Source organism: Pristis pectinata, chromosome 4 (genome assembly GCF_009764475.1).
Source record: "Pristis pectinata isolate sPriPec2 chromosome 4, sPriPec2.1.pri, whole genome shotgun sequence".
In the NCBI taxonomy this organism is placed as follows: Eukaryota; Metazoa; Chordata; class Chondrichthyes; order Rhinopristiformes; family Pristidae; genus Pristis; species Pristis pectinata.
The window spans coordinates 1,020,660-1,048,137 of NC_067408.1; the positions used below are offsets into that span (position 1 = coordinate 1,020,660).

A 27,478-nucleotide genomic window follows, 5' to 3' on the forward strand; every position below is an offset into this window, starting at 1 on the left:
GGATTGACTGTGTTTACAAGTTTATTTAAGTGGGATTTTTTAAAGATGGAAACAATATAATCACTTTGCCCCATGGAGATTTAATATGTGTAGATGGTTGTTTGTTGTGTGTTGAACGGTGCTGCTCTCTGCACGTCACACAGTCCTGTGGGAGTTAGTGCATTCAGTACACAGAACCGTGCATACTGCGAGGACAAACAGGAAAAACTTCCGTGTTGAGTAGTGGAACGAATTATAAACAGCCGTACGAAAGGCCCATTACACATGAACAAACCTATCTCGTGGAGCTACTTTATCCCCTGTCCTCACCAACACACCTTCCCCCCCCCCCCCCCATGTCCACACTGCTCCCACCTTCTCTCCATATCTCTTAGACCCACCTGCTACGTTAAGCCCCATCACCTCACCCTCGCCAACCCATCTCATCCCCATAACCCCAACTTCACTGATGCACTTTCTCCCCAAATCCATAACTCTACCCACCTCTCTTCCCAAATCTCCATGCCCACTGACCCACCTTCTCATATCCCCAACCCCTCCAATCCACATTCTCCATACCCTCTTTATCCAGCTTCTACCAGACCCTTCTCCCCATATTCACATCCCCACCTACCCTCGTATCCCAACACCACCCACTTACCTCCCCATCCTCTCCCCATATACCCCATCCCCACCAACTAATCATGCCCAATCCTTCTCCCCAAACCCTCATCCCTATCTATCCACTCTCTCCCTACACCCCTCAATCTGTTGAACTATCTATGCCCATCAATGCACTGGGAACTTTGACCACAAGGGGAATCTCAGGCAACCCCTGTGTTACTTGTGCAGCGAGTGATACAGATAACAGGTGCCTCCATAACCTGAACCCACCACCCTTTGGAGCTGAAATCTACAATCAACGTAGGCCAAGGTTCAAACATCTAGGAGGGACTTGCTGGGTGACTTCAGAAGGTAAATGATTCTTTTTAAGTTAACAATATAACATGGTACAATTTTATGTTGTCCAAAAATGTAATAAATCATGTCAGAGACATTCATTGTAGCACGCCCCTGTTCAACAGAGTTGACTGTTAAATGCGCTCAGCACTGAAGGATTCATAACGCATTAACAGAGGCACGCAATTCATTTTCAACATCAAATCAGTAAAAAGGTGTTACAAAAATACATTGTCACTAGAAAAATACAAACTGATGTCTATTCCAATATACATCAGTCCAATCTGGTGGCTCTCCTCAGTGCAACCATTTACCTATGATTAAACATATCTCTGCAAATCAGTACCCAAACAAAGATTCGGCTTGCTGAAACTGATAGAGCCCTACAGGAAGCAGGACCACACCCAGAGCCCCCAGAACCAGAAGTAACACCCAGAGCCTCACTATCTTAGCCTTGCTAAGACTGAGCAAGATTGGACACATCGGTGACAGGCAGCAGCATTCCGTGGGCTGAGACCCACACTAGTGGATCTCTGCCAGACTGCACAGCTCAGTCCACCCCTAACCCCAATCATCACATAGCACGCGTTCACACTGGTACAGGAGCAGAAACACTGCCAACTCTCCCTTTCCGTATTCCCTTACAACACAGAAGGCAGTCATTTCAACCTGTCAAATCTATGCCAGCTCACAGAGCAATCCCACTCTCCCTTCCATTTTCCCTGATCCATTCTCCCTACATTCCCATCAACTGAGCTAATGGCACAAACAACTCTAACCCTGCAGACAGTAAGAGGGTCTGCACACGTCATCTTTGTGTAAATGGGAAGAGACTGCAGTGTTTTTGATAAATAGCAAAGGGGTAAGTTTCAACCAGGACTGAGAGCTGTTAGGTTACAAAGTTTATTATTGCTACAGACCTGACCGTTGAAACTTCCACCTGACGGAAGCTGGCAACTCTGACCAGAGAAGGGCTGATCATGAGTAAAACTCCAGCGTGAAGCTCACTGAAAACCCACGGCATGGATTCTGCCTTTGCGTGATTTGCAGTTGTTCTGTAAGAGGTGTGAACTCCAGAGGAGAAGGGACTATTGGGTCAGGCTTGGTCTGACCCAACAGGCTCTGATTGGCACATCTAACTGCAACAGGGATTCTGGGTGGGCACTAAATGAAACCCTGCGGGCTGCTCCAACATTTCACCAGTGAAATCCCAGCTGTCGAGCACAGGGAATAATCCTGCTTGATTACACAAAGAGCTGCTGCATCAAATCATTAAGTAGTTTCCTAGTCCACTCAAGTCCGGCTTTTATAGTTGCACTGAAATTGCTGATCAACCTAAACCCTTCAGCCATAGATGACAAAGACCCTAGACTTATCCTCAGTGAACACTGCATTGTCTGTACTCTCTATAAGGATGTGCTTGTCATCTAGTTTCAACATGGGAGTCACACACACCCCGTCCTGCACCTTGAGGGCCTGCGGCAAGTTGTTGAGACTTAAGTTCAGATCTTTAAAGACATGAAGCATGAAGACACCGAGAACAATGGTTCCAAAGCCAGCAATGGTGCCCACAATGTCCACTGCAGACATGCTGTACCACTCTTTGAACAGGATCACAGAGGTGGTGATGACCACAGTGGTGAAGAACACATAATAGATGGGGTAGACCACTGATGTGTTGAAAATATCCAGCGATTTGTTTAAGTAGTTGACCTGAGTGATGATGGAGATCAGCAGGGAGAAGATGAGAATCCACGTTAACGGGTGTTTGTACACTGGAAGGTTGGCAAAGCACCCTCTGATGGCAATGTCAATCCCTTTGACAGACGAGACAGAGAAAGCACCGATGAGGGAGCAGATGGCAATATAGACCAAGACGTTGGCGTGTCCATGCCTGGGGGCAGTGTAGAAGATGAGAAGGAGCACTGCAATCAGTAAGAGGCAGGCAAACACCAGAAATCCTGCAATACAAAAGCTTGAAGTGAATTGTTTGAAACACTGTTGCAGCTGCCCAGTGGGAGCCTTCCACACTACACTCCAGACCCCCACTTCTCCCTCTCCTACCAAGGTAACACCAGCTCTCTAAATCCTGACCGTGGAGTGGAGACCTGCAGAACTGATCTTCAACTTAAGGCTCCAGAGACTATGCAGCCAGCAGACTAGGTCTGGCGTGCCACAGGACAAGTGTCGATAAAGTAATATAACTGTTAATTATTGGATAAATTCTCCGGGGAAACTGAGTTCAGATTGCACCACAGCAGCCTGACAATCCCAGTTCAAGTTTTTAAAAATCTTGTATAAAAAAATTAATTTCGGCATCAGTGCCTGCAAAGGTGTCAGATTGTTATAAAGACCCATTTGGTTCAGTAATAGCCTTTACAGGAGTAAACCTGCCCTTCCTCACTGTCAACCTGTTCTGCAGCTCCAGACCCACACCAGAGTGAGGGACTCACAACTGCCCTCTGAAATGAGCCAGCATAAGACTCAGTTCAAAGTTGCTCTCAGCAGTTTAAGGAGCTTGCTTGCCAATACTTTAACACCTAAGTTATCAATTCAGGGTAGTGAGGGTTGGACAAGTCCTAGGGATGAACATTTTAGGAAGCCAATGACACTGCTGTCAGTTCCCGAACTGACCTGGATCTTTAAGTTTCTGCGCCATCTCTTCCAGAGTTTTCACTTCCTCCTCTTGCGGTGCGTGAATCACCATCACAGTAGAGCCCAGAATGCAGAGCACACAGCCCATTTTCCCCAGCAGGTTGAGGCGCTCCTGCAGGAGGTAGGAAGACAGTATGGCACTGCAGATGGGAGAGGAGACATGAGGAAAAGATTCAACAAAGCAAACATCAGCAGGCTATTCCGAAAGAAGCATTGTGGAGGGATGCAACGTTTCAGTGGAGATTAAATGGGAGGGAAATAATCAGCCCTGCCTCCAGAGTCAGTCAGCTCATTACTGCTCCTCTTGACCCTTGCTCAGCAGCTGTGGCTCCAAACACAAGTGTCATACAGCACGGAAACAGGCCCTTCGGCCCACCGAGTCTATGCCAACCATCAAGCATCCATTTACACCAATTCTACACTAATCCCATTTTATTCCCTACAGTCCCATCGACTGCCCCAAGAGTCCACCACTACACTCACCTAGGGGCAATTTACAGGGGCCAACTTTGGGATGTGGGAGGAAACCAGAGGGGACCAGCTACAGGAAGGATGACATTAAACTGGAGAGGGTGCAGGAAAGGTTCACAGGGATGTTACTGGGACTGAAGGCCTTGAGTTATAAGGAGAGGCTGGAAGTGCCTCTGGGACATTTTTCCCTGGATCACAGGAGGCTGAGGGATGACCTTATGGAGGTTTATAAAATCATGAGGAGCATAGACAAGGTGGGTGGTCAGGGTCTTTTCCCCAGGGTAGGGGAGTCTAAAACTAGAGGGCCCGAGGGGCAAGTTTCTCCCACAGAGGGTGGTGGGTATGTGGAACAAGCTGAGGAAACTAGAGACGGGTACAGTTACAATGTTTGAAGGCATTTGGACAGGCACACACATAGAAAAGGCCGGAGGGATACGAGCCAAACGCAGGCAAATGGGACAACCTCAGATAGACATCTCGGTCAGCAGAAACAAGTTGGGCAAAGGGCCTGTGTCTGTGCTGTGTGACTCTGCGACCCACGTGGTGATTCCACACGTGCAAACTCCACACAGACGGCCCCAGAGATCAGGATCGTGCCCGGATCATGGCAGCTTTGAGGCAGCAGCATCACCGTGCTCTGTTACCGTAGGTGTTCCTACTCAGAGGCACTGACTGCCTGTTCACATATCCCAGGGAGCAGAGAATGATAAGGTCAGGCTTTCTCCATCCAAACCAACCCCATTTTGAGAGGCGTGGGAGCAGGCGTGCACAGTTTATCGTGGGCGTTTACTTCAGAGCAAGAGGTGAAATTAGAGCTCAAGCTGTCCGTTAGGGTTTAAGGATTGCTGGCATTTATCACATATCCCTTGCCTGTGAAAAGATGGACACCTGTCTCAGGTGTGGTGTCCCAGGATGGAATATCCTGCTGACGTTCGTAGAAAGAAAACCTACCATTTATAGACTGATGGAGTTACAAAGCCTTTCAGCCCAACTTGTCCATGCTGACCAAGATACCTATCTATGCTAATCCCGTGTTTGGCCCATATCCCTCTAAACCTTTCCTATCACGAACCTGTCCAAATGTCTACCACTTCCTCTGGCAGCTTGATCTAGATACCCTCCACCCTCAGATCCTCTTGAAGCCTTTCCCCCCTCACCTAAAATCTATTCGCTCGAGTTTTAGACTCTGTTGGGAAAAAGACTGTGACCACCTGCCTTATTGATGCCCGTCACAATTTTATAAAGTACCATAAGGTCCTGCCTTCGCTACCTTCAGTCCCGTCCCAGCCTATCCCATCTCCTTCGCCACCTTCAGTCCCGTCCCAGCCTATCCCATCTCCTTTGCCACCTTCAGGCCCGTTCCAGCCTATCCCATCTCCTTCGCCACCTTCAGTCCCATCCCAGCCTATCCCATCTCCTTCGCCACCTTCAGTCCCGTCCCAGCCTATCCCATCTCCTTCGCCACCTTCAGTCCCGTCCCAGCCTATCCCATCTCCTTCGCCACCTTCAGTCCCGTCCCAGCCTATCCCATCTCCTTCGCCACCTTCAGGCCTGTCCCAGCCTATCCCATCTCCTTAGCCACCTTCAGTCCCGTCCCAGCCTATCCCATCTCCTTAGCTACCTTCAGGCCCGTTCCAGCCTATCCCATCTCCTTCGCTACCTTCAGGCCCGTTCCAGCCTATCCCATCTCCTTAGAACCCAGGCAACATTCCTGTGAATCCTTTCTGAATCCTCTCTAGCTTAGTCACACCTTCCTAAAGTGTGGCAACCAGAAGTGCACCCAATCAATAGTTTGTACAACTGGATATAACATGACGTCCCAACACCTACACTCACTGACTCAGCCAGTGAAGGCAAGGATATCGTAAGCCTTCTTCACCACTCTGTCTACTTGTGTTGTCATTTTCAGGGAAGTATATACCTGTGCCCCTAGGTCTCTCTGTTCTACAACACTCCCCAGGGCCCTGCCATTCACTGTGTGGGTCCTGCCCTAGTTTACCTTCCCAAAATGCAGCACTTCACACTTGTCAGAGTTAAATTCCATCCGCCAACCTTTCCCAGTTGATCCAGATCCTGTTGTAACCTGAGACAACCTTCCTCACTGTCCACCACACCACCAATTTTACTAACTTACTAATCATGCCATCTTCATTCTCTTAAAAGTCATTAACTTATGACAAACACTAGGGGAGCCAGCACTGATTGGTTGATTTTCAGATTAGTCACAGGTCTGCAATCTCTCCACCACGACATCCGTCTCTTACCACCAAGCCAATTTTGCTAGTTCACCCTGGATCCCAAGTATTCTAACCTGGACCTTGTCAAAGGCCAAGCTAAAGTCCATGTAGACAAAGTCCTCTGCCCTAACCTCTCGGTCACCTCAAGACACTCAGTCAAATTTGTGAGACATGATCTCCCATGAACAAAGCCATGCAGACTATCCGCAATTATCTGACACAAGAGATTCTGCGGATGCTGGAATCTGGAGCAACACACACAAAATACTGGAGGAACTCAGCAGGTCAGGCAGCATCTCTGGAGGGAAATAAACAGTCGACATTTCAGGTTGAGACCCTTCATTGGGCCTGGCCTGAGTCCGGATGAAGGTTCTCAACCCGAAACATCAACTGTTTAATTCCCTTCATAGATCTGCCTAACCTGCTGAGTTCCTCCAGTAGTTTGTGTGGGATCCCCAATCATTTCTTGCCTTTGCAAATGCAAATAAATCCTGTCCCTCAGAATCTCCTTCAGTAACTTTCCCATCACTGATGTCAGGCTCACCAGCCTGTAGTTCCCTGGCTTATCCTTGCAGCCCTTCTTAAATAAAGGCACAACATTAACCACCCTAGTCTTTTGGTACCTCATCCATGACTAACAAAGATACAATAATCTCTGCCAGGGCCCCAGCAATTTCTTCCTTGGCTTCCCACAGTGTCCTAGAATACACATGGTCAGGCCTCAGGGAATTATCCACTTTTATGCCAACACCTCCTCCTTTGTAATGTCAACATGTTTCAGAATATCACTGTTCTCTTCCCTGAACTCACTAGTTCCCATGTCCTTCTCCACAGTAAATACAGACGAGAAGTATTCATTTAGGACCTCGCCTATCTCCTGTGGCTCCACACGTAGACAACCACAACTATCCTTAAGGGGGTCTACTCTCTCCCTAGTTACCCATTTGCTCCTAATATAGAATTGTTTTGGATACCCCTTTACCTTACCTGCCAGGGATATCTCACAACCCCTTCTTGCCCTTACATAGCGTCTTTTACCTGGGCTCCCAACAGAAGTGTCATTAAGCAAAACCAGGCACCAAGTCACATAAAGAGCTACCAAGCGTAGAGATGTGCTGTCTGGGTGAGGTGCTGGCAAGGAAATGTAACCCAATGCACTGTCCCTGCAGAGGGTGATTCCCAATCCAAGATTGTGGGGTCAGTAGGTGACTCCAGATCTGGGAGTGTGGGGTCAGCGGGTAATTCCAGATCCAGGAGTGTGGGCCAGTGGGTGGTGATTCTGGATCCGGGAGTGTGGGGTCAGTAGGTGATTCCAGATCCAGGAGTGTGGGCCAGTGGGTGGTGATTCTGGATCCAGGAGCGTGGGGTCAGTGGGTGATTCCGGATCCAGGAGTGTGGGGCAGTGGGTGGTGACTGAATGAGCCGGACTGTGCGTTCCAGTACCTGATGAGGACACTGAGTGCTCCGAGCGGTGTAACAACTGTTGCAGGAGCAAAGGCGTATGCAGCAAAGTTCATCGCTTCTCCGCCGCCCACTGAGGGAGAGACCAGATCAGCAGTTAGTGCAGACTATAATATCCAGGCCTTGCGCTTTTAGAGTCTCCATCATTCATTGCTCATTCCTAATGGCCCGTGAGAAAGTGATGGTCAGCCACCTGCTTGAACCACTGTGGTCCCGGTGGTTGTCCACGGTGCTGTTGGGGAGGGAGTTCAGTGACAAGGAAGGAACAGTGATGTACTTTCCAAGTCAGGGTAGTGCATGACTTGGAGGGGAACCTGCAGGTGGTGGTGTTCCCCTGCCCTTGTCTTTCTTGGTGGTGGGGGTCACGGGGTAGGGAGGAGGTGAGGCAGGGAACTGCGATGGTAAACTACCACTGGTAGTCACACACAACAGGCAGTGAAGGCAATGAATGTTTAGCGTGGTGGATGAGGGCCAGTCAAGTGGTCTGCTTGGCCTTGGTTAGTGACGATTTCTGACATGACATTGGAGCCGCTCATCCAGGTGAGTGCAGATATTTCATTACACTCCTGTCCTCTAGACATAGAAAGGCTTTTCAGAGGCAGGAGCTGAGCCACACATTGCAGAGTACCCAGCCCCTGATCTGCTTTTGAAGCCATGGTATTATCTTCTGAAACACAGTGGCCATTGTCACACTTAATCCATGACCCCAAAAATGCACCTGACCAAGACCAGAGCAATGTGTCTGGTTATACACTTCCGTGACAATGGTCCACTGTAAACGCTCACATTCCTGTATAAGCAACAACAACTTCCACTGGAGGCTGGGAAATAGATCAAAGTATGTCACAAATCAGCTTTAGTTTCAGTGAATGTTGCAACAAGTTTGAGGAGTTGAGTGACCTCCTCCTGTTCTTATCTAAAATACAGTGTGGTTTCATTAACGACCTGACTGGCCTGGACCCACTCTGTCCTAGTTTATCCTGTCCTGCCACCAGTCACAGAGACTTCAACACAGCGATGGGCACTAAGTGGATCCTCTGGGGATCACCAGGACTCCAGAGACCATTGAGACTTATGGAAGGAATCAGTGAGAGTGGCGGTAACAACACCCAGTCCAGCAAGTGAAGATCCCACAGGATTCCAGAGTTAACCCACGCCTCTCTGTAAGTGAAGATCCCACAGGGTTCCAGAGTTAACCCACGCCTCTCTGTAAGTGAAGATCCCACAGGATTCCAGAGTTAACCCACGCCTCTCTGTAAGTGAAGATCCCACAGGGTTCCAGAGTTAACCCACGCCTCTCTGTAAGTGAAGATCCCACAGGGTTCCAGAGTTAACCCACGCCTCTCTGTAAGTGAAGATCCCACAGGGTTCCAGAGTTAACCCATGCCTCTCTGTGTGAAGATCCCACAAGCGTTCCAGAGTTAACCCACGCCTGTAAGTGAAGATCCCACAGGGTTCCAGAGTTAACCCACGCCTCTCTGTAAGTGAAGATCCCACAGGGTTCCAGAGTTAACCCACGCCTCTCTGTAAGTGAAGATCCCACAGGGTTCCAGAGTTAACCCATGCCTCTCTGTGTGAAGATCCCACAAGCGTTCCAGAGTTAACCCACGCCTGTAAGTGAAGATCCCACAAGGGTTCCAGAGTTAACCCACGGTTCCCTGTAAAAGCACCAACAAGGATTTGATTAGAAGGAATGATTGAATCACTGACAGATGGCGGCCGACGCTTTCGGCAGCAGTGATCGGTACATCATCATGTTTCCCCTGTTGCCGTAGTTACAAAACAAGTTAAATCACCAAAATCTTATCCTACTGAGTTTCATGGATGTGGCAGGGGAGTGCACAGACCCCCATCACTGATCACCAACCACTGACTCAGTGATACAAACCACAGGGAACAAGCTTAGAAACATAGGAGTGGGCCATTCGGCCCTTTGAGTTTGCTCTGCAATACGATGGCCCTCTGTCTCAATGCCATAATCTCATGTTCCTCCCCACACCCCTTGGTGTGTAGCGATCTGTCTACCTCATTCTCAAATATATTCCTACAAGCTCCACCCCAGTCCAACACCACTGTGAAGGAAATCACAGATGCCCTAGGGAAAGCGGTGATTCAGCCCATTGACCCTGAACCTGCCTATGCACGCAAACACGGAGCAGTGTTAACCAGTTGTCCTTTATCAGCCTGATCCATCATTCAGCAAGACGTGCAGCCTACGTCCCAACTCTCATTAATGGTGGTTAGCGGAAATTACCTCTCTCACCAACCATAAATCATGGGATAGAGTTGCAGATCCCTACCACTCTCTGTGAGGAAGAGTTCCCCAAGTGCATTCCTGAAATCTCTGCCCCTAATGGGCAGATTATCCCTCCTCATCCCAGAGGCTCTGTGCTGTCAGTTTATTTTATTTTAACAATGTGAATCCACCCACCAATTAAACTTCCACATTCCAATGAGAACAACAGTTTGTGTGACTGCTCCTCCTCATTTAACCTGGAGTCCAGGCACACCTCTAGTGAATCTACATTCCTGCCACTATACCCTTCCGAAGGAAAATGGCTTTGAATTAAGTCACAAAACCAAGAAGAGTTTTCTGGACTGTGAAAACTGCTTCACGCAGAAATTTCAAATTGAACATAGCAAGGAAAATGAGGAATAAGAATGATGTTTCAGCTAAATCAAAAGAAAATCCAAAACGTCTGAATGTGGGACCACAGGGATTAGATCAGGGCAGACAACTGCCTCAGTTTTAATGAGGAAGAGAACAAATACTTCTGGTCAAAGAATGTAAACTTGAGAGTGTTGAGAGGTGAAGTGTAACATTATCTCTTGAGCCTGACATAAATAATTCAATAAATTTAAGGTGGATAAATCTCATGGAATGGGAGGGATGATTCTGAGAGTCACAGTTTGAAGGAGGCCATTGGTAGAGCTCACCCATACCCCACTCCCCTGCCCTTTCCCCCAGCCTCTGCAAATTGCTCTGGGTATGGGACTGGGCAGCCCACACCACAGTACGGGAGACTGCATAAAAAGTTACGTCCTCGTGCTGTCTGGTTCACCCCATTATAAACTCCTGTTCCTTCTCAAGATTATGAACACCTGTATTAAATCTCCCTTTAAGCAAAGAAGGCTTTTATTTATGTAGTGCCTCTGGTGACCTCAGGGGCTTTCCAGCTGATGAAGTCATTGTTGTGAATGATTTGCTGTTTACTTCCTGGGACCTGCTCTTCTGTAATAGAATGTGGCCGTATCTTGTTTCAGCATCAGACAAGAGTGTCACCACCTCCAGGGCTTGTACTTACTGGTTACCAGGCCGGCCCACCACATCCAATCCTTCAGGTAGCCATGGCCACCTTCACCTGCAACACACAATAAGCACCGTCAAAGCACCGTCAAATCCAACTGAGGCTGGAGGGGGGGGAGGGGGTGTCCAGAGAGGGCTGGGGGAGGCATTAGGGGGTTTCAAGGGAGGGAGGGTATTTGGGGTAGGAGGAGGGGAGTTTAGGGAGGCACGGGTTAGGGTAGGGTGTGGGGTGGTTTGGGTAAGAAAGTGTGGGGGTAGTTTAGTGTAGGGAGGTGCGGGGTAGCTTAGGGAGTGTGGTGGGGGTTCAGGGAGTGTGTGGGGGGTTTGGGTTAGGGAATGTTGGGGGGGTTTGGGTCAGGGAGTGTGGGGGGGTTTAGTGTAGGGGGGGAATTAGGTTAGGAAGGGTGGAGGGAAGGGGGTGTTCATGTGAGTTCTCAGATAACAGATCAGAGATGAGGGTCTTTCTTTCCACAAAGGGTGTCTCCCAGAGGGAACTCAGGAATGCGGGCTGGGATGGAGAGGATTCTCGGCTCTGAGGGTATCAGAGGACTTGGGAATGTGAATGAAGTCGTGATCTTATTGAATGTTGGAATAGCTCGAGGGGCAACAGCCTCCCCACTGGAGGGTCACACTGTGGGAGGGGCTGTAATGAGGGAGGGTCACACTGTGGGAGGGGCCGTACTGAACGCGGCAGCGGGCGGCCGAGGGTACCGGCAGGTCGGCCTGCCTGCCCGTCTTCCGCGCTTACGTGCGCGCACGGGTGCATTTAGAGAGGGAGTATGCGGTTTCCGCGGGCACTCTAGCCGAGTTCCGTGCTCGGTGGGCCCCTCAGGGGATCGCGTGTGTGGTGGACGGTACGAACACGATTCTTATTTAAAGTGTTGCGTGTCACGTTGACAGGTGTAGCGTCGCGTGTGTGTTTCGTTAGTATTAGTTGCATTCTCTATCGTGGTATGTCGTTGCATAGTTTCTTCTTTTCTGTATTAGATGTCGTGTATTGACACTGGTTGTCTTTTGTAGTGCTTTTAGCGAATAAACGTTTATTATTAAAAAAAAGGACGGTACTGAGGGAGGGGCAGTATTGAGGGAGGAGGGGTACTGAGGGAATGCTACACTATCAAGGTCATTGGTGAGGGAGCCCTGCCCTGGAGATGCTATCAAGCCAAAAGTCACCTGACCTCTCTGGTGGATGCCAGAGATTACATGATGGCGGGTGAGGGGAGTGGTCGCAGGGTTAGTACTCCTCCCGCCGTGCACACTCCCAGTGACGGACTGCACTCGCACCGTCACGTTGCTCCTTGCTGGGTACACTGGCCCTCAGAAAGGGAGGACTACTGTGGCCCAGAGTCTGTGGGGTCAACTCAAGGTACTTCACCCCACAGACTACCAGCTCCTTGTGCCCAGAGCTGGGTGGGTGGGGGAGCCGAGACTTTTCCTTACCTGCTCTGACACTGCCGACATCAGCCAATCGCAGCAGCCCCTTCTTCTTCAGGATGACACTGATGCCAATAAGGCAGCTGGAGAAGGTGGCCAAGGCAAGGCCGATGTAAAAGTCAGGAGATCTCCATGGGGGCTGCAGAGCCAGGGTCGCGTTCAGATCATCCACCTGGACAACGTGGCACAGTTCCTTACAGGAATACGATGAGCACACCAGGCTCACATACACACCTTTGGAGAAAGCAGAGCTGGTTCAGGAAGCAGAAGCAGATTGGCGGACATAGACGTGTAAGGATTTCTGATGGCCTTTCCCGTCCCACCTGACCCAATTCCCTCAGCTCCTGCATTATCCCTGAGCAATGGTGCAACTCAGCCCAGGACCAGTCTTCACACCGCACAAGGGGTCAGAAATCTGAGACAGTTGCAACTGAACTGGAACTGGTCCAACATCCTTCTGAGGTCTACTAATGCTTTTGGGAAGGATTCACACCTTGTGGTCACATATAGAAGGCAATCTAAATCAGTGCAGTAGGCAGAGCAGACGTGGGTGTGATAAGGTACTTGGGAGGAATGCATCAAATTTAATGCAAGGAGTCTGACTGATAAAAGGCAGATGAACTTAGAGCATTGATCAACGCATTAGGATATGATACTGTCGCAGTCACAGAGGATGGTTAAAAGGAAGACAGGATTGGCAGCTCAACACTCCGGGGTATCGAATCCTCAGTGATTTGGGGGGAGTGATGTGAAAGAGGTGGCACTGTGATACAGATCCATTTCTGCAGTAATGAGGCAGGATGTCCTCGAAGGATCTTCGAGGCCATATGGGTAGAGTTTAGGAACAAAAAGGGGGTGATCACTTTGCTGGGGGGCATACTGCAGGACTCCTAACAGTCAGCAAGAGATAAGAGGAGCTGATATGTTGACAGACCACAGAGAGGTGTCGGGATAATAGGCTTATATCACTTGGGATTTCAATTTCCCGATATTCCCTGATATTCAACCACTTGCTCAACATTAGCAAAACTAAAGAGCTGATTGTAGACTCCAGGAAGGGGAAGGAGGGTGAACATGCGCCAGTCTACACTGGGGGATCGGTGGTGGAGAGAGTCAGCAGCTTTAAATTCCTGGGCTTTACTTTCTCAGGTTAAGGAGGTTCAGCTTGTCACCAAACACTCTAACAAACTTCTACAGATGTACTGCTGAAAGTATCCTGACTGGTTGCATCATGGTCTGGGACGGCAATTCGAAAGTACGGGAATGCAAGAAGCTGCAGAGAGTAGTGGACCCTGCCCAATACATCACGGGCACATCCCTCCCCACCATCTGGAGTATCTACAGGAGGCGCTGCCTCAAGAAGGCAACATCCATCATCAAAGATCCCCACCATCTGGGCCGTGCCATCTTCTCGCAGCTCCCATCGGGCAGGAGGTACAGAAGCCTGAAGTCCCACACCACCAGGTTCAGGAACAGCTACTTCCCTTCAACCACTCAGTTCTTGAACCAACCGGCACAACCCTAATCACTGCAGTTTAGCAACACTATGACCACTTGCACCAAAATTGATCTTTCTTTGGTCTAATTATGTTCTTTCTTGTAAAAATTGTGTATAATTTATGTCTAATTTATGTTTTTCTTGTGAATGCCGCTTATCTGCTGCTCTGTGCCTGTGATGCTGCTGCAAGTGGTAAGAAGGATAGACAGGTGGAAAGCCAGGATAACCTGCTGAACAATAGAAGTACAACAAAATTAATAGCAGATACCAGACTATACGTACTATATTTAAATGCACGTAGCATTAGGAATAAAGTAGATGACCTAGTGGCACAACTACAGGTTAATAAATACGACATTGTGGCAATCACCAAGTCATGGCTTTATGATGGATGTGATTGGGAACTGAATGTCCAGGGGTACACAGTGTATAGGAAGGATAGGCCGGGGGGGGGGGGGGGGGGGGGGGGGTGTGGCCATGATGGTTAGTAGTGATATAAAATCGATAGAAAGGAAGGATATTGGGTCAGAGGAGGTGGAATCCTTGTGGGTGGAGCTAAGGAATAGCAAGGGTAAAAGGACAATAGTAGCAGTCATATATAGGCCCCCTAATAGCAGTCAGCAAGTGGACGATAAGTTGCAGTTTGAGATAGAAAAAGCATGCCAGAGTGACAATGTGAAGATAATTATGGGGGATTTTAACATGAAGGTGGACTGGGAAATCCAGCAAGGCAGTAGTACTCAGGAGAGGGAGTTTGTGGAATGTCTAAGGGACGTTTTTCTAGAGCAACTTGTTGAAGAGCCCACCAGGGGATCAGCTGTTTTGGATTGGGTGCTGTGTAATGAACCGGAGGTGATTAGGGAACTAAAGGTAAAGGAACCACTGGGAACCAGTGATCACAATATGATTGAGTTCAGTTTCAAGTTTGAGAAGGAGAAGCTGATAACTGGTGTATCGATATTTCAGTGGAACAAAGGAAATTACAACGGTATGAGAGAGGAGTTGGCCCTAATTGATTGGAAGAGTAAGCTGGCTGGAGGGACGGCAGAGAAGAAATGGAAGGAATTTCTACAGGAAATAAGGAAATTGCAGGATAGATATATTCCAAGAAAAAAGAAAGTTTTGAATGGAAAAAAAGGCACAAATGTGGATGACGAGAGAGGTGAAGGCTAAAATAAAAGCAAAAGGGGCGGCGTACAAAGAAGCAAAAATTAGTGGGAAAACAGAAGACTGGGAAGCTTTTAAAAACCTGCAGAGAGAAACTAAGAAGGTCATTAGGAAAGAAAAGATGAATTATGAAAGGAAGTTGGCGGATAACATTCGAAAGGATACTAAGAGTTTTTTTAAATACATAAGGAGTCAAAGAGAGACACGGGTTGATATAGGACCAATTGATAACGATGCAGGAGATATTATAATGGACGATAGAGAGATGGCAGAGGAATTGAATGAATATTTTGCATCGGTCTTCACCGTGGAGGACATCAGCAATGTGCCGGTTAGTCAGGAGTCTCACGAAATGGAACTGAGTTCAGTTAAGATTACTAGGGAGAAGGTGCTAGGAAAACTAAATGGGCTAAAGACTGATAAGTCTCCCGGACCGGATGAGGTGCCTCCCTGGGTTCTGAAGGAGGTGGCTTTAGAGATAGCGGAGGCATTGGCGATAATTTTCCAGAAATCGATAGATTCCGGCGTGGTTCCGGAGGACTGGAGGGTCGCAAATGTAGTTCCGTTGTATAAGAAAGGTGGGAGGCAGCATAAAGGAAATTACAGACCTATTAGTCTGACATCAGTGGTGGGAAAATTATTGGAATCTATCCTCAAGGATGGGGTTATGGAATACCTAGAGGCGCAAGGCAAGATAGGTCCTAGCCAACATGGTTTTGTGAAGGGAAGATCCTGCCTGACCAACCTATTGGAGTTTTTTGAAGAAATCACAGGTAAGGTGGATAAGGGAGAGGTAGTAGATGTTGTGTATTTAGACTTTCAAAAGGCCTTTGATAAGGTGCCTCACAAGAGACTGATTAATAAGATGAGAGGTCATGGAATTACGGGTAGGATAACAGAATGGGTGGAGCATTGGCTGGTTGGCAGGAAGCAAAGTGTGGAAATAAAAGGATCTCGTTCTGGCTGGTTACCGGTTACTAGTGGTATGCTGCAGGGGTCGGTGTTGGGACCGCTCCTTTTTACCTTGTACATTAACGATTTGGATGATGGAATAAATGGTTTCGTGGCTAAGTTTGCGGATGACACCAAGATAGGAGGAGGAGTAGGGAGTATTGAAGAGATAGGAAGGTTGCAGAGGGACCTAGACAGTTTAGGAGAATGGGCAAGGAAATGGCAGATGAGATTCAATGTTGAGAAATGTGCAGTTGTACACTTTGGAAGCAGAAATAAGCGGGCAGATTATTATCTAGGAGGAGAGAAAATTCAAAGCACGGAAGTACAAAGGGACTTGGGGGTACTCGTGCAGGATACCTTAAAGGTTAACCACCAGGTCGGATCGGTGGTAAAGAAAGCGAATGCTATGTTGGCATTCATTTCGAGAGGTATAGTGTATAAAAGTAAGGAAGTGTTGATGAGGCTCTACGGGGCACTAGTGAGGCCTCATTTGGAATATTGTGTGCAGTTTTGGGCCCCACATCTTAGGAAGGATGTGCTGATGTTGGAGAGGGTTCAGAGGAGATTTACGAGGATGATTCCAGGAATGAAAGGGCTTACGTATGAGGAGTGTTTGTCGGCTCTTGGACTGTACTCGCTGGAGTACAGAAGAATGAGAGGGGACCTCATAGCAACATTTAAAATGTTGATAGGAAATGACAGAGTAGATGTGGCTAGGCTGTTTCCCTTGGTGGGTGAGTCCAGGACCAGAGGGCACAATCTTAGAATTAGAGGGTACAGTTTCAAAACAGAGATGAGGAAAAATTTCTTTAGCCAGAGGGTGGTGAATTTGTGGAACTCCTTGCCACGTACAGCAGTGGAGGCCAGATCAGTGGGGGCGTTCAAGGAGGAGATAGATAGATATATAAATAGTCAGGATATCAAGGGATATGGGGATAAGGCCGGTAATTGGGATTAGAATAGGTTTTTTTTCTTCTTCCCCCATTCCCCATTTCTCATTTCTATTTCCCTTTCCTTGGAGCAGACTCGATGGGCCGAATGGCCTGCTTCTGCTCCCTTGTCTTGTAATCTTGTGAAGTGCTTCACTGCACCTGTGCGCACATGGACTTGTGCAGATGACAATAAATTTGACTTTGACTTTGATTAACTGGGATCGCTTTAATGTGAAGGGCCGGGAGGAAGAGGAATCTTTAAAGTGTGTCCAAGAGAGGTTTGTGAACCAGTAAGTAGATAGTTCCACCAAAGAGTAGGACTGGATCTAATCTTAGGGAATGGATCTGAGCAAGTGGTTCAATGTCAGTGGGAGAGTCAGTGACAATAAGTGTTTAACGGTAGTTGTAGAAAGGGGTAAGAATGGCCGAGAAATGGATTAGGGGAAGGATGTTTCAATATGGTAAGACAGGAGCTGCTTAGAGTAGAATGAGAGAGCTCCTTGTGGGTGGCTCTACATCCGACAAGTGGAGACATTTAAAGGTAAAATAATGAAAACTGAGTGCCGGTGTATTCCTGTAAGGGTGAAAGGTACAGAGAGCAAGTCCAGGCACCCTGGGTGTCAAAGGATGTCGTGGGTGGGCAAAGGGAGAAAGAGGGCAGCCCTTCCACAGTGTAGAACGGGAAGCTGGGGACTTAATGAAGAAATGAGGAGGGCACCAAATATCACTGAAGGACAAGGTTAAGGAAAAACCCAAAACATTTTGCAAGTATATAAAAAGCAGGAAGGTAACCAGAGAAAATGTGGGACCAAAGGAGCAACCTGTGTGTGGGGCGTGGAGGGTGAAGGCTTATGTTAATATTTCTGGTCTGTGTTCACCAAGGAGGAAATTATTCTGGTTGGAGAATTCGGTGGGGGGGGGGGGGGGGGGGGGGGGTGAAATGCTAGAGCATGTGGAGATTAAGGAGGAGGAGGTATTAAATGTCTCAGCAGGCTTAAAGATGGATAAATCCCCAGGGCCTGGTGAGATGTGTCCCCGGCTGCTGTGGGAGGTTAGGGAGGAAGAGAGGAGATCACTGGGGTTCTGGCAGAGATTTTTAAATCTTTGCTGGTCACAGGTGAGGCGCCAGATGACTGGAGGACAGGAAATGTGGTCCTTGAACAAAGGTCTTGAAGGGCTGCAGAGATAAGCCAGATAATTATAGGCCGGTGGGTCTAACGTCAGTGGGAGGGAGGTTACTGGAAAAATATCTGAAGTATTAAACTGCTCTTGGAAGGGCCAGGTTGTCTGGGGAGAGGTCCTGTCTGACCAGTTGGACTGAAGAGGTAACAGATTGTATTCATGAGGGCAGTGTATCTACACATCTTCAGTAAGGCCTATGACAGGGTCCCACGTGGGAAACTGGTATAAATGGTTAGAGTCCATGAGGTCCAAGGCAAATTGGATCCAAAATTGGCTTGGTAATAGGGGACAATCACCCTCTGTGATGGTGGAGGGTTGTTTTTGTGACTGGAAGCCTATGACCTGTGGTGAGCCACAGAGATCAGTACAGGACACATATGGTTGTTATGTTCATTTACAATTTGGATCGGAATGTAGGAGGTATGATTAATAGTTTTGTAGATTACATGAACATTTGTGGTTGACAGGAGAATAGTCTCAGGCTACAGAACAACATCGATCAGTTGGTAGGTTGGGCAGAGCCACATGGATGGAATTTCATCCTGATAAGTGTGAGGTCCGGCACACTGGGAGGACTAGGGTAGACCATGCACCAGCAGTGGTAGTGCCGAGGGAATGTTGAGGGTACAGAGGGACCTCAGGTACATCAGAGGATCCCTGAGAGTGGCAGCACGCATCCTCCCGCTCCCTGGTTTAATGGGATGAGTGAATGAAGGGGAAGAAAGGTATGTCCTTCTGCACAGCGCACTTCATGCATTCCAGACATCCCGAAACACTTCCTGAGTGTGGTCATCATTGTTCAGCAGGAAGTGGGGAGCCGGTTTAACCACAAGGCCCAAAGCTGGTTGAGAACAGGGCTCAGCTGGCATGGAGTTATAGAGTGAGAGAGTCACACAAAGCACACCCTTCGGCCCACAACATCCATGCCGACCATAAAAGGTCCATCTCTACTAATCCCATTTACTTGCATTTGGCCTGGAGCCTTCTCTGCCTTGATCCAGTACTTGTTCAGTTACTGGTTAAATGTTGAGAGTTTCTGTCTCCACCATCCCCACAGGCAGTGTAATCCAGATTCCAACCCCCCTCTGGGTGATAAAGTTCTTCCTCAGATCCCTCATAAGTTCTGTACACTTCCCAGGTCCCCCCACACACTCCCACTCCAGGGAAAACAACCCCAGCCTATCCCTTTCCTCCTCATAACTGAAACACTCCATCCCAGGCAACATCCAGGGGAACCCCCTCTGCACCCTCTCCAGCTCTGTCACAGCCTTCCTAACCAGTGGTTTATAAAGTTGGAGGCACACCTCCCTGCTGTGCCTCGACTAACGAAGGCACACGTCTGCCTTCTTCCCCACCTTCTCTACCTGTGCTGCTGCCTTCAAGGATCCTTGGACCTGTACACCACACTCCCTCTGTTCCTCAATACTCCCTTGGGCCCCACTGTTAGGGATTGTTAGACATAGGACATCTTTCAAGAATTATGTGGATAGCAGAATTAATACAAACAAGAACCAGTCTTCAAACAACAACCTGTTCAAACGTAACCTACAAGCAGTAATCCATTTAAAAGGACAGCTTTGTAGACAGAGCACAGGCTGCTGACCCCAGCAGGGGGCTGGCTGCTCAAGAGATCTGGTCTGTAAACTGCCATGACAATGAGACATTCTTGTATGCATCAGGCAAACGCAACTGGCCTACCAGGCACCTTCTGCTAAGTTATTTTGTACCCTCTGCCCGACATCAAGGAGGGATCCCAGGCCAGACGTTGCCACTTAGCACATCACACATGGTCATCGGCATCTTTACTCTGCCAATCAGTAATTGGGATGCTGCACTGCCCTCATCAATACATTTAGTTACCTCCTGTGGAACATGGTTAGCATCGGCATTGTGGGCCAAATGGCCTGCTTCCATGTAGGCACTGAGGACCGAGGGCCAGCAGAGGAGGTGTCCTCGAGGACAGGTGGTGGGTGGAACAAGGTTCAGCTCCTTGTCATGTCAGCAGTAGACAATGAGGCCTGAGGAACGCAGTCACAGAGCCGGGAGCAGCACCAGGCACTAGATGTGGCTCACAAAGATACCGCCAAACAATTGTGGCGTTGTCTCAAACATGTCACCCTTGGAAATGTGTCTCCATAGTGTGTCTGCTACATGCTGGCCAATGGGGGCTGCAGCACAATGTGACCTTAGCCAATGGGGCTTCAGCAGACTGACCTTAGCCAATGGGGCTTCAGCAGACTGTGACCTTAGCCAATGGGGCTTCAGCAGACTGACCTTAGCCAATGGGGCTTCAGCAGACTGTGACCTTAGCCAATGGGGCTTCAGCAGACTGACCTTAGCCAATGGGGCTTCAGCAGACCCAATCACAAGTGCAAACAAAATAAAAACTGCAGATGCTGGAAATCTGAAATAAAGACAGAAAATGCTGGAAACACTCAGCAGGTCGGGCAGTGTGGGTGGCGAAAGAAACCGTCAACGTTTCAGGTCTGGGATCCTTTGTCAGAACTTTGTAGTCTACATTAAAGATAAACAGGCTTGTTTAAATGTAGAGAGATGGAGGTGGATAGGGAGGGCGAAGGGAGTACCTGTGGATCGGGTGGTGACCGAGACATCGGCTGTCCCAGGGTCCGTGATCACTAGGACAGGTGCTGGGAGCTGGTTGACCAACTAAGCTGTCCGAGGAGGTGTAAACAGAGGGAGGACAGAGAGGAAGGATCCTGCCAGAACCAGTGGTTGCAGAATACAGCAGCTGCTGAAAATCTGAGATCGAGGAGAGAGCTGGGAAGGGCCGGCAAACCAGATAGCATCTGTGGAGGGGAAATACTGAGTTACATCAGACTGGACAGGGATTGGAAACAAAAAACGCAGATACTGAAAATCTGAAACAAAAAGAGAAAATGCTGAAAATGCTCAGTAAACCAGGCAGCATCTGTGGAGAGTGAAATGAAGCTCTCACCTCAGGGACCCCATCCCCCAACACGTGGGCGCAAAGTCACAGTCGAGTTTATTGTCACATGCACGGGTCCTCGTGTGCATGGGTCCAATGAAAAACTTACCTGCAGCAGCATCACGGGCACAGAGCATCAGATAAGCAGCAGTCACAAGAAAAACATCAATTAAACATAAATTATACACATTTTTTACAAGGGATAAAACACAAGAACAAAAAAAGCAAAGTCCATTTAGGTGCAAAGTGATCAGATGTGGTCGTAGTGCTGTGAAACCGTAGTGGTGATTAGAACCATCAACCCTGCCTTCTCCAACCCAACAGACCCCGGCCGCCTCACTCACTACCTCCAGCATTGCATCTGAAGCCACCAGTTTTAACACAGACTGGACCGACTGGATATCTGAAGTTGTTGAATTGTGTTGAGGCCCTAGGGATAAGGGTGTGCCGAGACAAGAGATGAGCTACTGCCGTTTTGAACAAAGGCCAGCAATGCAGAGGAGGCACGGGGAAGTGATGGGTGACATGGTCAGGGCTGACAGGGGTGCTGTCACCTAGTGTAGGGGGACTCTGTGGTGAGAACTGAACCCAGGACAACACTCAGACAACATCCCTCGATCTCCCTCCTTCCCCCAGTGCTGCCCCTCGATCTCCCTCCCCCAGCACTGCCCCTCGATCTCCCTCCCCCAGCGCTGCCCCTCGATCTCCCTCCCCCAGCGCTGCCCCTCGATCTCCCTCCCCAGCACTGCCCCTCGATCTCCCTCACCCCAGCACTGCCCCTCGATCTCCCTCCCCAGCGCTGCCCCTCGATCTCCCTCCCCCAGCGCTGCCCCTCGATCTCCCTCCCCCAGCGCTGCCCCTCGATCTCCCTCCCCCAGCGCTGCCCTTCAATCTCCCTCACCCCAGCACTGCCCCTCGATCTCCCTCCCCCAGCACTGCCCCTCCAATCTCCCTCCCCCCAGCACTGCCCCTCGATCTCCCTCCCCCAGCGCTGCCCCTCAATCTCCCTCCCCCCAGCACTGCCCCTCAATCTCCCTCCCCCAGCACTGCCCCTGGCCTCCAAGCTTCCTGCTGGACTGCAGCTGACGGATTGGCCCAATGGGGAATTGTCCCAGCAGAACCAAGGAGCAGAGCTGCAGTAGCCCGAACCTGCTGGTACTTGTGCACGTTCCATCCTTGTCCTCCAGCAACCAGCCCCCGCTGTACCACACTGCCCACCCACTACACTCGTCCACGACCAGACACTGGGAAACACAGACCACCCCCTGTATCGGGAGCCACCTGTCAGTGACAGCAGGGATTCAGTGCCCCCAGTGCGCCAGCACAGACCCAGGCTCACCGCTCAGTGTCCTGGGTCCTGGTGAGGGTGACCGGGACTGAATAGTTTCCCATTGGCTGTCAGAGGGCCGGTGTTTGACGCTTAAAGCCACCAACCCCAACCACACACCTGCCATTGCACACCAGAATCCTTGTGGGTAGAGTTAGGGAACTGCAAGGGTAAAAAGCCCTGATGGAGATGTATACAGGCCTCCAGGTAGCAGTCAGCTTGTGGGGTACAAATTACAACAGGAGATAGAAAAGGCATGTAAAAGAGGCAATGTTGCGGTGCTCATGGGGGACTTCAATTTGCAGGTAAACTGGGAAAATCAGTTTGCTCTGGATCCCAAGAGAAGGAATTTGTAGAATGACTACGAGATGGCTTTTTAGAGCAGCTTGTGGTCGAGCCCACTAGGGAAAAGGCAATTCTGGATTTGGTGTTGTGCAATGAACCAGATTTGATTAGGGAGCTGAAGGTGAAGGAACCCTTAGGAGGCAGTGATCAGAATATGATAGAATTCACCCTGCAGTTTGAGAGAGAGAGAAGCTAAAATCAGATGGATCGGTATTACAGTTGAGTAAAGGTAACTACAGAGGCATGAGAGAGGAGCTGGCCAAAGTTGATGGGAAGGGGCCGATAGCAGGGATGACGGGACAGCAGCAATATCAGGAGTTTCTGGGAGTAATTCGGAAGGCGCACGATCAGTTCATCCCAAAGAAGAAGAAGCATTCTAAAGGGAGGATGAGGCAACTGTGACTGACAAGGGAAGTCAAAGACAGCACAAAAGCAGAAGAGAGGGCACAGTAGTGTAGTGGTTAGCGTAACGCTATTACAGCGCCGGCGACCCAGGTTCAATTCCAGCCACTGTCTGTAAGGAGTTTGTACATTCTCCCCGTGTCTGCGTGGGTTTCCTCCAGGTGCTCTGGTTTCCTCCCACATTCCAAAGACGTATGGGTTAGGAAGTTGTGGGCATGCTATGTTGGTGCCAGAAGTGTGGCAACACTTGCGGGCTGCCCCCAGAAAACTCTATGCAAAAGATGCATTTCACTGTGAATTTCGATGTACATGTGACTAATAAAGATATCTTATCTTACAATATTGCAAAAACTACTGGGAATCTAAAGGACCGGGAAGCTTTTTAAAAACCAACAGAAGGCAATTAAAAAAGCAATAAGGGGAGAAAAGATGAAATCTGAAGGTAAGCCAGCTCATAATATAAAGTGGTTTCAGATACATAAAGAGTAAAAGAAAGGCAAGAGTGGACATCTGACCACTGGAAAATGACACTGGAGAGATAGTAACGGCGAACAAAGCAATGGCGGATGAACTGAGTCAGTATTTTTCATCAGTCTTCACTGTGGGAGACACCAGCAACATGCCAGAAATTCGAGAGAGTCAGGGGGCAGAAGTGAGTGTAGGACTAAGGAGAAGGTGCTTGGGAAGCTGAAAGGTCTGAAGGTGGATTAGTCACCTGGATCAGATGGACTACACCCCAGGATTCTGAAAGAGGCAGCTGAAGAGATTGTGGAGGCATTAGTCATGATCCTTCAAGAATCACCAGAGTCAGGAATGGTTCCAGAGGACTGGAAATCGCAAATGTCACTCCACCCTTTAAGAAGGGAGGGAGACAAAAGACAGGAAATTATAGGCCGGTCAGCCTGACTCCAGTGGTTGGTAAGATGTTGGATCCACTATTAAGGATGAGGTTTCGGGGTACTTGGAAGCTCAGGATAAAATAGGCCGAAGTCAGCATGGCTTCCTTAAGGGGAGATCTTGCCCGACAAATCTGTTGGAATTCTTTGAGGAAGTAACAGGCAGGAGAGAGAAAGGAGAGTCCGTGGATGTTGTTTACTTGGATTTTCAGAAGGCCTTTGACAAGGTGGGAGCCCGTGGTGTTACAGGAAAGGTACCAGCATGGATAGAAGATTGGCTGACTGGCAGAAGGCAAAGAGTGGGAATAAAGGGGCCTTTTCTGGTTGGCTGCCGGTGACTAGTGGTCTGCAGGGGTCGGCGTTGGGTCTGCTACTTTTCACGTTATATGTTGATGATCTGGATGACAGAATTGATGGCTCTGTGGCCGAGTTTGCAGATGATACAAAGATAGGTGGAGGGGCAGGTAGTGTTGAGGAAGCAGGGAGTCTGCAGAAGGACTTGGACAGGTTGGGGGAATGGGCAGAGAAGTGGCAGATGGAACACAGCGTAGGGAAGTGTACGGTCATGCACTTTGGTAGAAGGAATAAAGGCGCAGACTATTTTCTAAACAGGGAGTGAATTCAGAAATCGGAGGTACAAAGGGACTTGGGAGTCCCAGTGCAGGAGTCCCTCAAGGTTAACTTGAGTCAGTAGTAAGGAAGACAAATGCTATGTTAGCTTTCATTTCAAGAGGACTAGAATCTAAAAGCAAGGCTGTAATGCTGAGACTTTATAAGGCGTTGGTCAGACCACATTTGGAGTATTGTGAGCAGTTTTGGGCCCCCATATCGAAGGAAGAATGTGCTAGTGTTGGAGAGGGTCCAGAGGAGATTTACTGTGAACGATCCTGGGAATGAAAGGGTTAACATATGAGGAGCATTTGATAGCTCTGGGCCTGTACCCACTGGAGTTTAGAAGGATGAGGGGGGATCTCATTGAAACCTCCCGAATACTAAAAGGCCTGGATAGAGTGGACGTTGGAGAGGATGTTCCCATCAGTGGGAGAGTCCGGGAACTGAGGGCACAGCCTCAGAGTAAAGGGACGTCCCTTTAGAACAGAGATGAGGAGGAATTTCTTCAGCCAGAGGGCGGTGAATCTGTGGAATTCATTGCCATAGACGGCTGTGGAGGCCAAATCACTGGGTATATTTTAAAGCGGAGGTTGATAGGTTCTTGATTAGTGAGGGCGGTCAAAGGAGAAGGCAGGAGAATGGGGTTGAGAGGAAAAATAAATCAGCCACGATTGAACGGCAGAGCAGACTCGATGGGCCGAATGGTCTAATTCTGCTCCAATGTCTTATGGCAGGGTCAACGGGTCCCACATTGGTCCTTATCAGCACACCTCATCCTCGGGAGTGACCACCCTCCGTCTCTCTCTCCCCCCCGTTTAACCCAATCCCGCACAGCAGAGAAACAGAACAAACTGACAAAGTGGTTCAACATTTGCCCGAGGGGTGAGGTGGTGCCACTGGGAGTTCCACAGGATCCCAACACCAGGACTTCCTTTACTCACGAAAAATCAAATTCCAACAAACTGTGTGGCAACAATTCCACAGGCGGATCGGGTGCCTCCTGTTCCAGAAACCGTCAGTCCAGCAGATCCAACACCCATCCTCCCTCACCTCCCCCACCTCCTCCTCAACCTCCCTCACCTCCTCTCCCCCTCACCTCCTCTCCCCCTCACCTCCCCACCTCCTCCTCAACCTCCCTCACCTCCTCCCTCCCCCACCTCCTCCCCTCACCTCCCCCACCTCCTCCTCAACCTCCCTCACCTCCTCCCTCCCTCACCTCCTCTCCCCCTCACCTCCCCCACCTCCTCCTCAACCTCCCTCACCTCCTCCCCTCCCTCACCTCCTCTCCCCCTCACCTCCCCACCTCCTCCTCAACCTCCCTCACCCTCCTCCCTCCCCCACCTCCTCCCCCACCTCCCTCCCTCACCTCCCCCACCTCCTCCTCAACCTCCCTCACCTCCTCCCTCCCTCACCTCCTCTCCCCCCTCACCTCCCCACCTCCTCCTCAACCTCCCTCACCTCCTCCCTCCCTCACTCCTCTCCCCCCTCACCTCCCCACCTCCTCCTCAACCTCCCTCACCTCTTCTCCCCCTCACCTCCTCCTCCCCCCTTCCCCCCTCCCTCACCTCATCCTCCCCTCACCCTCATCCTCCCCTCACCTCATCCTCCCCCTCCCTCCCCTCCACACTCACCCTCCGAGCAGTTATGTTCTGCCATGGGTGCCGCCTCCCGCAGCCCCGGTCTCCGCTGCTCACGGACACCGGCTGGGTCAGCGAGCCTGGCCGGGCCGAGGTGATGTTTGTGCGGGCTCCTGGTGCGCTGTGCCGAGCGGTGTGGAGGGCACACCCCCGGCAATGTGTCCCCGCCTCCCCTCCGTGTCCCCACAACCGGTTCCACCGCCCTCCTCGGCCGCCACCCCTGCGGAGATCCGGAGCAGGCAGATCCGGTGACATTCCTGGTTTGAACCAGAACAAGGAAACGGAACCGCAAACAATGCGAGAAATGTTCCGCCAGAACCCCGCGGCTTATAGAGGTGGGACCCAGAGGATTCACCCCCGCACGCTGGGGATTCAGGGCTCTGGTCAGAGTGACCCCCGGGGTTTGCTATTGGTATTGGTTTATTATTGTCACTTGTACCGAGGTCCAGTGAAAAACTTGTCTTGTACACCGATCGTACAGGTCAATTCATTACACAGTGCAGTTACATTGGGTCAGTACAGAATGCATTGATGTAGTACAGGTAAAAAACAATAACAGTACAGAGTAAAGTGTCACAGCTACAGAGAAAGTGCAGTGCAATAAGGTGCAAGGTCACAACAAGGTAGATCGTGAGGTCAGAGTCCATCTCATCATATAAAGGAACTGTTCGATAGTCTTATCACAGTGGGGTAGAAGCTGTCCTTGAGCCTGGTGGGACGTGCCCTCAGGCTCCTGTATCTTCTACCCGATGGAAGAGGAGAGAATGTCCCGGGTGGGTGGGGTCTTTGATATTGTGGCTGCTTCGCCAAGGCAGTGAGAGGTAAAGGAGGGGAGGCTGGTGTCCATGATACGCTGGGACCGGCACTGGGTGGTGTGAGATTCCAGGGGGAGCTGTGGGAATATTGGAGGCAACAGGTGGTGGGGAACCAGCAGGGAGTGGGGCCCGTCGGACAGCTCCTGCCAAGGGACAGCAGGGTAGAGTGGGCCAAATGGTCCCCAGTGGTGCTCCGTCTGGGATCCCTCCCAGGATGAGTGGGTGAGTCTGCTGGAGGTGAGATCGGAGAGACAGGAAGC

General features: G+C 49.7%; 1 protein-coding gene across 1 annotated transcript; it reads right to left on the reverse strand.

Annotated features, from left to right (window-relative positions):
- Nucleotides 1-903: 903 nt before the first annotated feature.
- LOC127569118 (magnesium transporter NIPA2-like) lies at nucleotides 904-26,564 on the reverse strand. Its single transcript, XM_052013478.1, has 6 exons — nucleotides 26,398-26,564; nucleotides 12,511-12,738; nucleotides 11,069-11,125; nucleotides 7,746-7,836; nucleotides 3,574-3,734; nucleotides 904-2,900 (listed from the first exon to the last, which is right to left on the reverse strand). The coding sequence occupies exons 1-6, from the start codon at nucleotides 26,420-26,422 to the stop codon at nucleotides 2,284-2,286; spliced, it is 1,179 nt and encodes a 392-aa protein (XP_051869438.1). The 5' UTR covers nucleotides 26,423-26,564; the 3' UTR covers nucleotides 904-2,283.
- Between the last annotated feature and the right edge of the window lie 914 nt (nucleotides 26,565-27,478).